This window comes from Chrysoperla carnea, chromosome 5, assembly GCF_905475395.1.
Source record: "Chrysoperla carnea chromosome 5, inChrCarn1.1, whole genome shotgun sequence".
NCBI classification, from domain to species: Eukaryota; Metazoa; Arthropoda; class Insecta; order Neuroptera; family Chrysopidae; genus Chrysoperla; species Chrysoperla carnea.
The window spans coordinates 2,039,323-2,054,011 of NC_058341.1; the positions used below are offsets into that span (position 1 = coordinate 2,039,323).

General features: G+C 26.8%; 1 protein-coding gene across 1 annotated transcript; it reads left to right on the plus strand.

Moving 5' to 3' along the window:
- Nucleotides 1-9,965: 9,965 nt before the first annotated feature.
- Nucleotides 9,966-13,498, plus strand: LOC123301885 (hsp70-Hsp90 organizing protein 3-like). The gene is made up of 6 exons (XM_044884835.1): nt 9,966-9,995; nt 11,109-11,324; nt 12,339-12,492; nt 12,941-13,038; nt 13,119-13,248; nt 13,340-13,498. Exons 1-6 carry the CDS (start codon nt 9,978-9,980, stop codon nt 13,453-13,455), a joined length of 732 nt encoding a protein of 243 aa, XP_044740770.1. The 5' UTR covers nt 9,966-9,977; the 3' UTR covers nt 13,456-13,498.
- The last annotated feature ends 1,191 nt before the right edge of the window (nt 13,499-14,689 follow it).

Consider the following 14,689-nt stretch of genomic DNA (forward strand, 5'->3'; position numbering starts at 1 on the left):
AAATGTTTAAAAATATTTAAATAATTAAATTAAGTAGTTTTTTTTTTTTGTATCTTAGATAGAGACGAATTTATTTATGATTTTTTTTATTGTTATTTAGAATTTATCTCTATCTAAACAAAAACGCCAAGTATGCAAGTCCATGATTCTGTTTCATGTCCGTCTGGTATATAGCCGCCCACATGATCCCCAGCGCCGTCGCAGCCGCAGTCCAGGTGTTAGTTTGTTGTGCAATTAAAAAATAAAAATTAAGTAGTTTTGTTAATTAAAACTGCGTATACCAAATCTTATAGACTAGAAAAGTGGTAACAATCCAAAAGAAAAATATATTTTCGGTCCAAAATTTTTACATTTTTACATCCAAAAATCTCTTCTATTAGATAAAAAAATCGAATTCGGGCAAAAGTTAATGTGTTTGGAAAGGGGAGTATCTAATTCTGATCTCGAATTTGTTCTAGTTCTTCGGGATCAATTAACAGGAAAAGGAACTAAAATTACCAGAATTTTCCTTTCAATAAAAAGAAAATATTTCAACTAAGGTAAAATGGTGTAGATAAAAGATCATCTGTGCTAATTAACTCTGACCTCAAGATCAATTTTCTAGGTTATTTTAAATCGAAAGTTAAATTTAATGAACTAATGATTTTTAAGTCGAATTTTATCTGAATCTATTTAGATCTAATCAAGTAATTCCCTTTTAAACTCACTAATTTTTTAACTAGATTTTTTATAAGTGGTGTATTTTAAGAGATTCTATCGGTTAAAATGGCTCACCTTGTAGATTTTATACAAACAGTCAGCAAAATAAAACAAATTTTTTACTAAGTTTTTCCAACAAAGATTTACGGGAATTAATTTTTGATGAAAATAGAATTTCATAGTTTTTAAATGTTAGTGCAATTTTTACAGGTTAATGCAATTTATTTATAACAATTTAGGGTTACATTCTCCTCTCGTCTTGTGAATCGTTAAGTCTGGAACTAAAAAGTGACCATTTTAAACATATTTGGACCGAAAGTGATTTTTCGATCCATGATTGGTTTCACTATTTCTAGTGTATAGAACCATTACCGCCCTTGATTTAAATAAGTCAGCTCTTACGTCAGTATACGCAGGCCAGTGTATTTTGTCCGCCTATATAGTTGATTTTATAATCAATAAATTATTGTGCCCAAGAAGAAAAAAAAAAGAAAAATGAAATTATACAATTTACTGTACCATAATTATTAAAAAATAAAATAACCGCCCTTTGTTTTAATAATATTAATTAAAATATAATTATTTATTAGTACATGCATATTCGAATTTTTTTGTTTTTATTATACTTCGAAATTTTGATCGAAGATTAATGCAATGAATTTAGAGGGTGTCGTATTTTCAAAAATTTTGGTAACAACGATGAAACGTTTTCTTAAGAATTTGAATTTGCCTTATTTATGTGAGAAATATTGTCCTCGAATTTTACACACGAGTCTTCTCGAAAGAAGGAAGTCTGCTAGGTTTTTTTTTTTATATTTGTATATATTTTATTTATCATGATTATCGAAGAGAAGGGGACATATTTTTCAATTCACATAAAAAGCTTAACTTATTAAATTCTAAAAAGAAAGTTCCTACTTTTTGGATCGATTACAAGAAAAGGGTTCCAAAAATTGGAAAATAATTTTCTTTTAAGGAATTTACGGTCAATCATAGAACACTCTGTATACTCTTTCGCAGTTTTAATGCGATAGTTATGGTATGTACAGTGAGAAACACGGGTATAGTTTAAATCGATTTCACTACAAAAATCAGCAGCATATCATACGGAAACGAATCGAGTTTTCATTAGATCAATATTCTTAGAGAAAACGGGACTTCGAAAAATACGACATTTCCTATTTAGAATTGAAATTTTTAAATTTTAAACGTCCATTTTATCGAAAATGTGCATTTGATTTTAGTTGAAAGAAAATTTGAATATGTTTGTACTTAAAAATGGTGACGACCCGGCCCCCGCACTTTGATGAAGAGAAACTTAGAGTCTAACAAAACACTGCTATTATTTTTTTTGTTTTTTGAAAAGTGTGTGTTTATTTTTGTTTTTTTTTTTTTTTTTAATATATTTTTGTGAATACTGATTATTGAATACAGTACCATTTATATAATTATTAAAATAATATATATCATCTAATTAATATAATTAATTAATTATTCATATTATCATAATTATTATCGAATTTTGATTGAAAAAAAAAAAATACTTACTACGATTTAAAAGGAAAAAAACAAAAAAAAATTTAATTTTTTTTGCTTTTTTTTCGTCTTTTTGCTTAATTATTATTTTTTGAGGATTTTTCAAATGAAAAAAATGTAAAAAAAAATATGAAAAATATATATACAGTGTGTCCCCGGATAGAGGTAACTATACTTGTAAATTTTCTTATTTTGCATTTTTGAAAACAAGTCATTCTTTATAAGAAGTTTTGCTTATTCTGAAAAGTATGTAGGAATATTTAAAACTTCTAAATAATGTACAAAATGAGCAAAACTTCTTATAAAGAATGACTTTTTTTCTTAAAATGTAAAATAAAAAAATTTACAAGTATAGTTACCTCTATCCGGGGACACACTGTATATGAATATATATTTAAAAAAAATAAAACATAATTTGTAAAAAAAAATTTAAAAAATGAAATAAAATAATTTAAATCCATAATGTGAGGTTATGTAATTTAACTTTAAAGGGTCTCTCAAAAAATCGATTAAAATTTTAATTTTTCTAAAAATTCGGTATTTTTTTAATTTGTAATTAATACAATTTTTAATTATTAAAAACACGATCACTTTAATTTTAAAGGGGTTAAAGTGGCTCATAGTTTTGGTAATCAGTTATTCAGGACTTATTTGATAGCCCTGAAGAAAAAAAAACCAACTGGAACAGCCGAGAGTCGTGTTGGGGCACCCCAATCTGGCTCTTTTAAATAATACAAGAATTTTATAATTTATTCACAAATCGAATTTTTAGATTAAATACAAATAGTCCTTTTTTTGAGGTACACTCTTTATATTATAAAAAAAAAATGGATTATCAATACGTATAAAATAAAATTTACAAAACCGAAAATGTTATTTTCAACATTTTTATTACATATTTTTATGGTTATTTTAATTCGAAAAAAATTACAAAAAAAAAATTGTTTATTAATTGGTTAATTGGTTTAAAAAAAAACTCTCCGTGTAAGGATTACATCGTAATTTTTTTTTGTATAGTTTAGAATTGTGTTTTTAATTTTTTTTTCTTTTATATTATCCTTTATTTATATTTATCCTTGTTTTTAATAATTTAAAAATTTGTTTACAATTTGAGAATTTGTATAATTATTAATTTTTTTTTTTTTAAATGAAATTATAAAATAATCCTTCACTTGTATCATTAAGTTTAAAATAATTTGTAATATTTATTATTTTTGATGAAAAATAAAATCATACCTTGAAAAAAAAAAATATATATATTGAAAATTTAAAAAGAAAATTATCTATTTTGAGAGATTTTGTGATCAATTTTCATACGTTATAAGATTGAGTGATACGTGACTTTAAATTTTTGGATGGTGGATTCAATGGTATGGTTTTAATGACAATATGTCTGATATACAAATAAGTGTTGTAATTTTTTCGTCCGCAGATGTCTTAAACTATCCGCAAAATTCAAAATATGCCGTTGAATGTGTACTTGAAGTTCTTTATTAGTAAATCGGCCATGCCAGGAGCGATTGGACATATCAGAAGTGACTGGGAGTGGCTTAAAAAAGTTCTTTTACCTCTTATTTATCATTTTGAAGAAAGAAGAATTGAATCCTTTAGCCTAGTCGTCTTTCGGGCCACAATCTATGAGTCAATCTCAAGATCGAAATTTCAAACAATATGTTTTTGGGTTACATATGTTTACGTGTGAAAGTATAGTTTATTAAATTTACTTATTTATCTGCCATCTGTCAATGAAAACATAGTGTATCCACGGAGATAGTCGAAGTATAACGAAGCCATCCGAATTTTGGGTTTTTTTTTACCAACTTTACTGAAGGCTACTAATAAATAAGGTAAACAATTTTCATTTGTCATTCCATTTTAAATTTTGACGAAAAAAAAACGTTTTAAAATATACGTGATAGAAATCTAAATCTCTTTACGCAATCGTTCTGAAGGGTTAAATAACCCTTGCCAACCATTTTAGATTATGGATTTGCTCAATTTTCGAACCTATATCGTTATTCCTTGCATCAGGAGGGATAGAATTAATTCAACTGATCGAATTTTCATTTTCGCGTTGTTATTTTCTACTAAACCATCACAAAATTAGAAAAATCATGATTATAGCGTATAAAATTCGGCACTAACTCTCAAATCAATCCTTTATTTACTTTACAAAATTTGAATATAAAAAAACTGAAAAAAAAAAATGTTAAAAAATTTTAGTATAAACAAAAAAAATTTTATATATTTAAAAAAATTGGAATAAAAATTAAAATATCCACGAAAAAAATGTAAGAAAAATGTTTTGGAAATCACTTAACACGAAAGTACTTACTTCACTGTAAATTTTAAAGAAAAAAACGGCAAAAAGATCGACAAGCTTTTTTTATAATGTAATTTGAAAGAAAAAAAAAATGTTTCGTTATTTACATGACACCCGATATAATGGATTCAAAATAGTGGAATATTATTGATTTTTTTTTTTTTTGGTTCATTGGTTGTTCGGTTAAGTTATTGTATTGTTATGTAAGTGTCTTAAAAAAAAAAGAAAAAAATGTTATTTGTTATGTTTGCAATAAAATTAAAATGATGAATTGAGTGTACTCTGTGTGTCGACGTACGTTTTTTAAAAACAATTATTATTAAAACATAAATTAATTCATACATATTTATATTAATATTAGCTCTCAAGAAAAGAACTCCGTTGAGATTCGTTAACTTAAAAAATTTGTATCGCAGCTTAATCAATTTTGTAGTATTTAAAAACAAAAAAAATTATAAATATAATATCAAAGTACGGAAGCCTGAATGTCTCAATAGCTTTTTTTTAAAAGTGTCTACCCACAAATATAAAACCAACTAGTTCACTTTCAACAAGTGCACTTGTGACTTGTGGAACATTATGGGAAAAAACCTTTTTGAAAATGATAGTCGGTAATGACTATTCTTTAATTAGCCACTACCGAAACTGTCTGGAATTATTAATAATTGTATGTCCTGATTTGTCCTGAAAAGTTTTGTTTCCATAATGTCCCACAAATCACAAGTGCACTTGTTGAAAGTGAACTAGTTTGTTTTATATTTGTGGTTAGACACTATTTGCTATTGAGACATTCAGGCTTCCGTATGAAACTTTTCAATCATAAATTTTTATAAACAAATAATATAAATTAAGTGAAAAAAAATTTTGTAGCAGCACATATTTTCCTGTGTACTTTTTAAGATGTTTTAAAAAGAAAATTGGAGTATTTTACAAGATGAAAATATAAAAAATTAAAATTGTAAATATAAATATGTAGTGTACAAATACTTGCCAATTCTTTTATAAAGCTCAATAAACAAACAAAACCCTTCTCTTTGTTTTTTTTTTGTAAATATGACAAAACAATTGTAACATAATTTAATTAAAAAAAACTTAATTATTATTTAATTAAATGAAAATAATTAATTAATTATCTTAGCCTATTATATTTAAAACAAATTGTATGTATATAATTAATTATATATTTAAAATAAATGATGTATACTAAAAAAAGAAAAATGAGAGATGAATTCACAGTGTACACTCTATACAAAAAAAATTATTAAAATATTTTTATTTCTTAAATAAAAAGTTTTAAAAAAAATTTAAGTGGGGAGTTACTACGATATTTGTGGCGTTAATCAAGAGAGACTCGTTATCCGAGTTGATGAAAAATTACTGAAAATATAAACATGTCCCTTAATTATCGAACCAAACAGAAAACTATGAATTCCTTAACGAAATTTTACGAAGAATAATTTGGCGTTTTTCGATCTAACTCACCATTAACGATTAAGACTTCAATAATTATCGTTTTTAATTTTAAACTCTTCAGAATTCAGTCTTTCGTACAACAATCATTATTCTTGTGAAGAGAAAAAAAATTTCGTAAGGAAAAAACTGTTTTTGTTCGGTCTTGGTGGTTTTGGGATATTCTGTATATTGTTTTTTGTCTTGGACGCCATGAAAATCGTTCGAATTCCCCCAAAAAAAAGTGCCACAAAAAAGCAAACATAATATGTTGAAAGAAAAAATAAATGGAGTCAATAGCATTCCCAAGTGGTTTGGAAACACTCGTTAGCTGATCTTTGAAATCACTAAAAAAAATTTTATATTAAAAATTTCATCACTGATTTACGCCAATCGCGCGCTTGCTTCTATGTACAAATTTTTTGGTATAGTTTCTTCATTTAAAGACTGATAAAATCTCCCGGAAACAAAACTGATTATTTTAACGTTGTACTTGATTTCTTTGTCCATTCTAGTCTATAATTTGAATCCATCCATTTAATTAAAAAAATATTGAGCCAGCCATAGTAAAAAATTTCGTCCATGTAGTCCAAATTTTTTGCGCTGTCCATTTGGAATTTTAATTCCAGTTTCTCTTCCCCCCAACACAAATTAGAAACAAACCAAAAAAATGTGTCCATAATTGGTCCGTCTTTTAATATAAATATTTGACGTGTCAATTTTCTCATTTTTTACGTCCAAAATTTGTGCGAATACGAAAAAATAGTAAATTTTGTTTGGTTTTTGGAATCAACTTACGTCCAAATAAATCTTAAATATTAATTTGATCAATAAATTATAATTAAATAATTTAGCATAAAAAGCTATAAAAAAAGTCACCCAATTTTAGCAATTATTTTAAAAAATATATTATTTTCAATTAAATTTATCCGTCATTAAGATTTTTCGACGTATTTAGCGTCGAGCATGCTCTTAAAAAAATTGATTGTAAATACTTGAAAAAAAAAATTACGAAATCGAACAACGTTAAAATAATTTAAAAAACACAAAAACAATTTTCTCAAAAAAATCAGTGATAAGTTTTTTATCATCAAATAAAATTTAATCCGGCCACTTGAAAAAAAAAAACTCAAGAAAAAGATATATTTTGTTAAAAAAAAACCATAAAAATATTATTAAAAGCCATCAATTTTTTATTATCGACGAATTTTATTATCTTTATTAATTCTATTATTTAAGTTTTTCTTTTGGTATTTGAATTATTAAAAAAAAATACTTTTTTTTGTGGAAAATTATTTATTGTTTGTTATATAACGTTTCTGCTTCTTGAGAAAAAAAGTTTTTTGCTATTAAAAAAATAGAAAGTAAATAAAATAAAATAAAATCGATTTGCAATTTGTAATAAGATCAATAATTTATAAATATATGTATATATATATCGATCGAACTGAGCATGAGTTAAATTTTTATATTTGTGTAAATAATTCTACTTCTTGTTTGTTTTTTTGACATGTCTCTCTACATTCCGTTTTTTATTCTGTCATGGATATTCAAATTTTATCATCTTATCCCTGTATCCAAACCTTAACAAGACTTTTATAAACAGATTAAAGGGTTGTTTACGCGGTATATTTCGTTTACACATCAAGAATGCGTAGTATCTAAAGATAATTTTTTTTTGTTAGACAATTAAAAGAAAATAACTTTACAAGAACCAAAAAGGCAATTTTTTAAATGGAATATAGAGAAATCAATGCGTAACCTTCTGAAAACTGGATTTCTTCACAAATTGTTCATTTTTCATTGAAAATTTGGATACTATCAAAATGAGGAAATAGCAATAAGACGGTTTCGACAAAATCAAGGCGTTTCTTGAATTGCAAGTTGAATTCTGCTCACTCGAACAAATTGTGTTCACAATATTCAGTCTCAACCGGCATCATGGATATAGGTTTACATTTCTTTCAAAATGTTTTATTAGCCTCAATCAAATCCTAAACCTTGGTTAAATGTGAAGAAATCCACCATATTTGCATCTAAAGAAAGGTGAGTACAGTGAAATTCGTTTATATTGACATCGAAAATAAATTACAACTAGGCCATACAAGCGAACATCATTAATCGCATTTGGTGTGAAATTCATTGATAAAATCGAAGTCACATTAAGTGTATTTTACACTATAAGCAAACAAACACACTTTTAAAGTAAAAAAGGGCATGCACTTAAGGCCGAGGAAGATTACAGGTTGTGCCCAAGTGGGTTTTAGTAATACACGTTAGTAATACGTTACAATTTGAACGGACGTGACAGCTTAAATTATACTTTTTAAATAAAATTTCTTAATATACAATTTTATTTCGAGTATCGTGATATTTATTTCAATAACTATGTCTTTAACTCGGAAGTCAACAAAAATTCATCCTTATATAGCTTATTATTATTAATCTAAACTAAAACAGTATGCAATTGTGTCATAATAAAATAATTATGAGGTCATTATAAACGAATTCCATTGTATTAACAAAATGAGATTTGGAAGTTATGATAACTAAATGTCGTACTAAACAGATTGTTGTTTCGAGCAGCTGATTGTCTTAAACCAGGTTCAAATTCGAATGTTTTGATTCACAAAAAAAATTTAATAATAACTGATATTTGAATATCCATGATTGAATAAAAAAAAAGCTGAATTTTCAATTAAGAAAATTCACTTAAATACTATCTCGTGTTAAATTGTAAGATCAGCTATAACCCCCCAATCCAACACAATTAGTTATGCGATTACCAAAATTGTTTACAAAATAAAAATTGAATAATAATAATACAAAAAATATGTATAACTTATTGTTGAAAAAAGTATGTTTGAGATGTGCTCTTGTATTGTGCCAGTACGAAAATTGCCACTTGGGATAATTTTGTGCCTGATATAATAATTAATTTTCATTTTTTTTGTACATGAATGTATCTGTTTAAGAGTATTAAATGTGTATTGCAATGAGTCAATGCTGCTGGTATGTTAAAATTAAAACGAAAAAAAAAATTATTAAAAAATAAACTGAAAAGAGAATCTTGAAAAAAAAATCTCTTTGAAAAAAACGTAAATTAAAAAAAAAAAAAATGTTATACAAAAAAAAAAAAGGACAAAAATAAAATCATATTACTTATGCATGCAGCAATTTGAATATGCATTACTTTTATTTTTTTCAACACTTTCCTTTTTTGGATCAGGAGGTCATAGTACAAATTTTAATTTGCATTTCATAATACGTAGTAAATTTTCCAACAAATATTCAAAACATCGGATTCAAAAACTTATTATCTTTTAACGAATGAAAAGCTTAAATATTGTTTTAAAGCTTCTAAATTGAAGACTAGTTTAAAGAAAATTTTTCAACTAACATGAAAAATATATTAAAAAAACAAAATGGTAGATTGTGATTGAGTGAAGTGAATTAAAAAATTATTTTAATTTTGTTTCTGTTGAGCAAGCTAATTATATTTGAACTTACGAAGAAAATATGAAACTACCAAGAAATAAAATTGATCAACTCACAAATCTTCGACATCTAATATTAGAAGCCGGGATTCGACTTACTTTTTCTGAAGAAAATACCTAAAAAGTGTATAATAATGTTTAAATGAATATTATTTCGAGGACTGTCCAATTTTACCTTGAGACAAGTGGATTTGTGATATGAAATGATACAGAAATTTGTAACTATGAATATCCGATCATTTTGAGAAAAACTACACCGTGGATATAAACCTTTATAAAAAATAAACAAACCAATAAAAATATGTTTATTTCACATACGATGTAATTCATGTACGTTGAATTATATCTAAAATGGTTGTGATCTCAATTATTTTTTGACATTTCAATGTAAATAATATAAAAAAAATTTTTGAATTTAGTTGAAAGTATTTAAACAAAATTAATTGTATTTAAATAATAATTAAAAATAAATAATGGATTCTTCAAACGAGGTGAATAAAGTACTTCAAAAACATTTATTTAAAAATAATTTTTGGTTTTTTTATTTATTCTTTTCTAATAATAAATTTTCCATTAAAAGTGTATATTATGTGAAATCCTATTTTTATTTGAAAGAGTTATTTTGTGTGACATAATACCAGCCAAATGTGCAACAGTAGTTTCGATGTGCAGAACGTTGTTGTAAATAATTATTTACCACCGGTGCCCGATTATAATCGGACAATTCGCGAACGCCTTCGAAACGTGAGTCCAATTAATGCTTCTGATGATATTAGTACAGTTATTAAGCCAGGATGCATGGAAAAGTTGGGAAACAGCACAGATTTTAATATGACTTTTTGTGGCGCTTCTAAACGACCCCAAGGAAGATTCAGGTAACTAAACCTAGTCATAAAAGGGTATAGAGTACCAGTGGGGGGGCATATCTAGCTCAAATTTTTTTTTTGAAATGTTTATTTTGGCTTTAAAATTGTCATCTAGTAGGTGTTTTTCGTCGCTGAATACGATTTCGATATTAGATTTTACGAATTCTTTTTCGTATTCCAAAATTGTGTAATTTTTGACCGGAAAGTTCACTTTCTATCACAAATACGGCAAATTTGATTGCGAATACGATGTCAGATTACACGGATTCTGTCACGTCTTCCGAAACTAGTGCCAAAAAAAGTGAAATTCTTGTCAAAATATGGCACAATTCTCAGAAAATGTGACAAAATCCGTGTTATTTGACATCGTATTCGTAATCAGCGGCCAAAATTACATACCAGATAACAATTTTAAGTAAAATAAGTATCAAAACAAAAATTTTGGGCTACGTATACCCCCCACTGGGGCCTTATGGGGTTCTATAAATAGGCTACAAATAGTTTCATTAAAATCGGATAAAAATATCCTAACTTTTCCACTACCAACACTTTATTTACTGTATTACATGTGGTCGAATTGCTAAAAAATTGTATTTTTAACACATGGCGCAGTCATTTGGTTGGTATTTTAAATCACAAAACGGTATGAGATACTCCTCTTTCAAATAAACTTTAAAAGAAGACGGACACATTTAATGGAAAACCTTTTTATTTATTTATTTCTTTATTTTTTTGTAGAAATCAGTATCATTTTTAAAAGAACAAGGCAATGCCTGTGTTAAAGACAATAAATTTGAAGAGGCAGTGTTACATTATTCGCATGCCATTAAAATTGAACCTGATAATTATTCTTTGTACAGCAATAGATCGTATGCATTCTTAAAAATACAACAATATAGTTTAGCGATGGAAGATGCTCTAACTACGATCAGACTTAATCAAAACTGGGCGAAGGTATCGTACTTTGAATTCAAACTATTTTAATATCTATCTATTTAATAAATATTAAATAATTTAAAAAACAGATCAAATTGTATTTTCTATTTAAGAAAGAAAAACTGTATAAACTTTTTAGAGTAGAAAATTTTATCCTGATTAATAAATGATTGGGATGCAGAAAAAACGTCCAAGTTATCACAAGTTTTACCAAGATATAGGATTTGGGGGCATTTAAAAAAAAAACGGTGCTGTTATTGATATCATCCACGGATCGATGTAATTGGATTTGAAATTAAACCGCAGATCCTGATGGAAATGAACGCAATTCGACCCCATTAAAGCTATGGTCGATCCGTGGATCAAAGGCATTTTTCGTATTCTAATTAAACTTGAAAATCCAAAAACTTGGGCGAATTTGATTTCTGCTTCCAAACCTTTAATAGTCGGACTATTTATAAAAAAAAAACAGACCAAATATTATTTCCCTTTAATATAAAGAGAAGATTACTTTTTAAATTTTGTGAATTTTCTCAAAATATCAATAGCATAGACAAAAAAATTCAGTACAATTTTTAACTGCGAATTTTATCCAAATTTGTATAAAATTCGTAAAACTAAAACTGCAATCAGAAAATTTTGAATACGAATTTATCTGTACTGTAAAAAATAGAAGGAATCTGTTACATCCAATGTTTCGTTACATGAATTTCAGAAAGATTTGTACGCTAGAAAAACCACCTAGAATTCTAGGTAACCGCCGAAACCAACAAATCATTTTTAAATCCATTTAAAGATACATTTGATGTAACTGGTTCCCAAGCCATAATTTTTCCAGTGTAAAATGTACAAGTTTAAAAAAGAAAAACAAATTATCATTGTTAATTTTTTAGTCAATATTTTCTGCGACTTGAAAATTGTATCGCTTAATTATTTATTAAAAATAAAACTCGATATTTAGTAGTTAAAAATTTAAATCGAAAATGATTTCTTTTTTTTTTTTTTTTTCTGTTTCTGTTTGTGGACCCGTAGGGATACTTTCGTAAGGCAGAAGTTGAATTAGCTACATTCCGTTATGAAGACGCTTATTTATCATATAAACAAGCTTTGGTGCTGCAACCTGAGGATAATTATATTTCAGAATGTTTACGAAAAACTGGCAATATTATTAAACGAGAACGAAAGGGTATTTTCTTTTTTATGGTAAAGTAGCATTAATTTTCAATGTAAACATTTTTTATTGGAATCCAAACTAACCAAACTTTATTCTTATTTACTAATTAAATCCTAATTCAGCCATGTTACGTTTAATAAAAATGTTTTTTCTCCATTCCTTCCCACTAAAACCACAAATTTTTTAATGGAGAATTCAAATAAAAAAGTATTGCGTAAACACGGACAATTTTGATCGAAGAATTCGAGAAAGTGAATCACCTAGCTCTGAATAACAAAATCAGACTGATCTAAGTACCGGATCACTCTGGAGTTAAAGGGAATGAAGTAGTAGACTTCTTGACACGAAAGGGATCATCTAAAACACCCCTTTCACCTGTTCCGAGTCAAAGTACTTGTTTACGATACTTAAACCCTTAATTACCATAAAGTGAAATTAAATAAAATGCAATTTTTTTTAGCTGATGAACAAATTCCTTGGGTGGGTGCAGGCGTTGGTTTAATATGTGGTGTTGTGATCGTAATAGCAGACATGTTCACTGCCACCCCCACTCTTAATGTAAGAATTACAAATAAAAATCAATTGGATCCACATCAAATTAAAACTAACCATTTTATATATTATTTAAATTTTCTTAGCATCCATTATTAATGGTCATTTTGACAATGGCTATAGCAATGATAGGTTTTGGAATTGCAAAATTAGGCAGATGGTATCAACATTTGCAACGGGAGGAAATGTATAAACCATCATGTGACTTATTTCCAGGTATTTTCTCAAGAAATGTAATATTTTTCGAAATATTCGAAGGAAATATCCATCTTAATAATTAGGATAACCATAATTTTTAATGTTTCAGAGACGAACAAAAAGGATGAAGACCAATTACCTGACGAATCTAGTGAACCAATTGAAAAAAGTCCACGTTATACAAAAGCTCAAGCACGTCAACGATTTAAAAAAGGCAAACTTTAGAAATGACTTTTTTTTTTTTAATAAAAAAAATTTCTACCATAATTTTTACCTAAATTAACTAATTCTAAAAGAATTTTAAATTAATTATTATATAAATTAATTAATTATATTTGTTGTATAAATATTATAAAAAAATAAAAAAAAAAGATTTTTTAAATAAATTTAAATTGTTGAATAAATTTAACGACAATTTTATGGTGGAAAGTTTTCGTACCGAAACCGTTTCGATTTAAAAATTTATTAATTAAACTGCAGGGCATGAATTTTCTTTCAGGTAATCGCAATTTTATTCGATTGCCACACGTTCAATTGTCCATTTGGGGACAACTAGGGTTATGCAGGTGAGTTGTAAATTGTTTTAGGACCCCAAATATCACAAACTTTTAATTATTTATTTTTGGCCCTTAAAGAACTATTTAGTAGAAAGCCTAAAATCTCTTTACCAAAGTTCGATCTTAAACCTAAAATTCTCTAAGCATCATTTTTTAATTTCCCCCTCGATATCCAAATACGACGTGTTTTCACTCAAAACTATTAAGGGTGGATACTTTTGCAATGAACACTCTGTATATCTGAAATTAGGTCTCAGATTGAAATTTGATTTGATTTTTTTCGTTAGTCTTGAATAACTTGTTCAAGAAGTTTAGGAATTTACGGGTCAATCATAGAACACTCTGTATACTATTTCGCAATTTTAATTCGATAGTTATGGTATGTACAGTGAGTAACACGGGTATAGTTTAAATCATCGATTTCACTACAAAAATCAACAGCATATCATACGGAATCGAATCGAGTTTTCATTAGTTCAATATTTTTAGAGAAAACGGGAATTCGAAAAATACGACATTTTCTATTTAGAATTGAAATTTTTAAATTTTAAACGTCCATTTTACCCTAAAATGTGCATTTCATTTTAGTTGAAAGAAAATTTGAATATGTTTGTACTTAAAAATGGTGACGACGGACACACTTTATATCGTATCCGGGGACACACTGTATATATAGTCTCGCTTATAAATACTACGCCTGACTCTAGACTATATTCTAGATTAGCCATATGTTTGAATGTTTCAGAAACGAATAAAAAAGATAACCTATTTCTCAAAAAAAAAAAAATTCTAGTTAAATAAACATTCAAGTACGTCAAATTTTTAGGCTAAAAAGACAAAGCCCAAAATTTAAAAATTTTAAATAAATTTTTTTACCATAATTTCAATCAAAGTTCATTTTA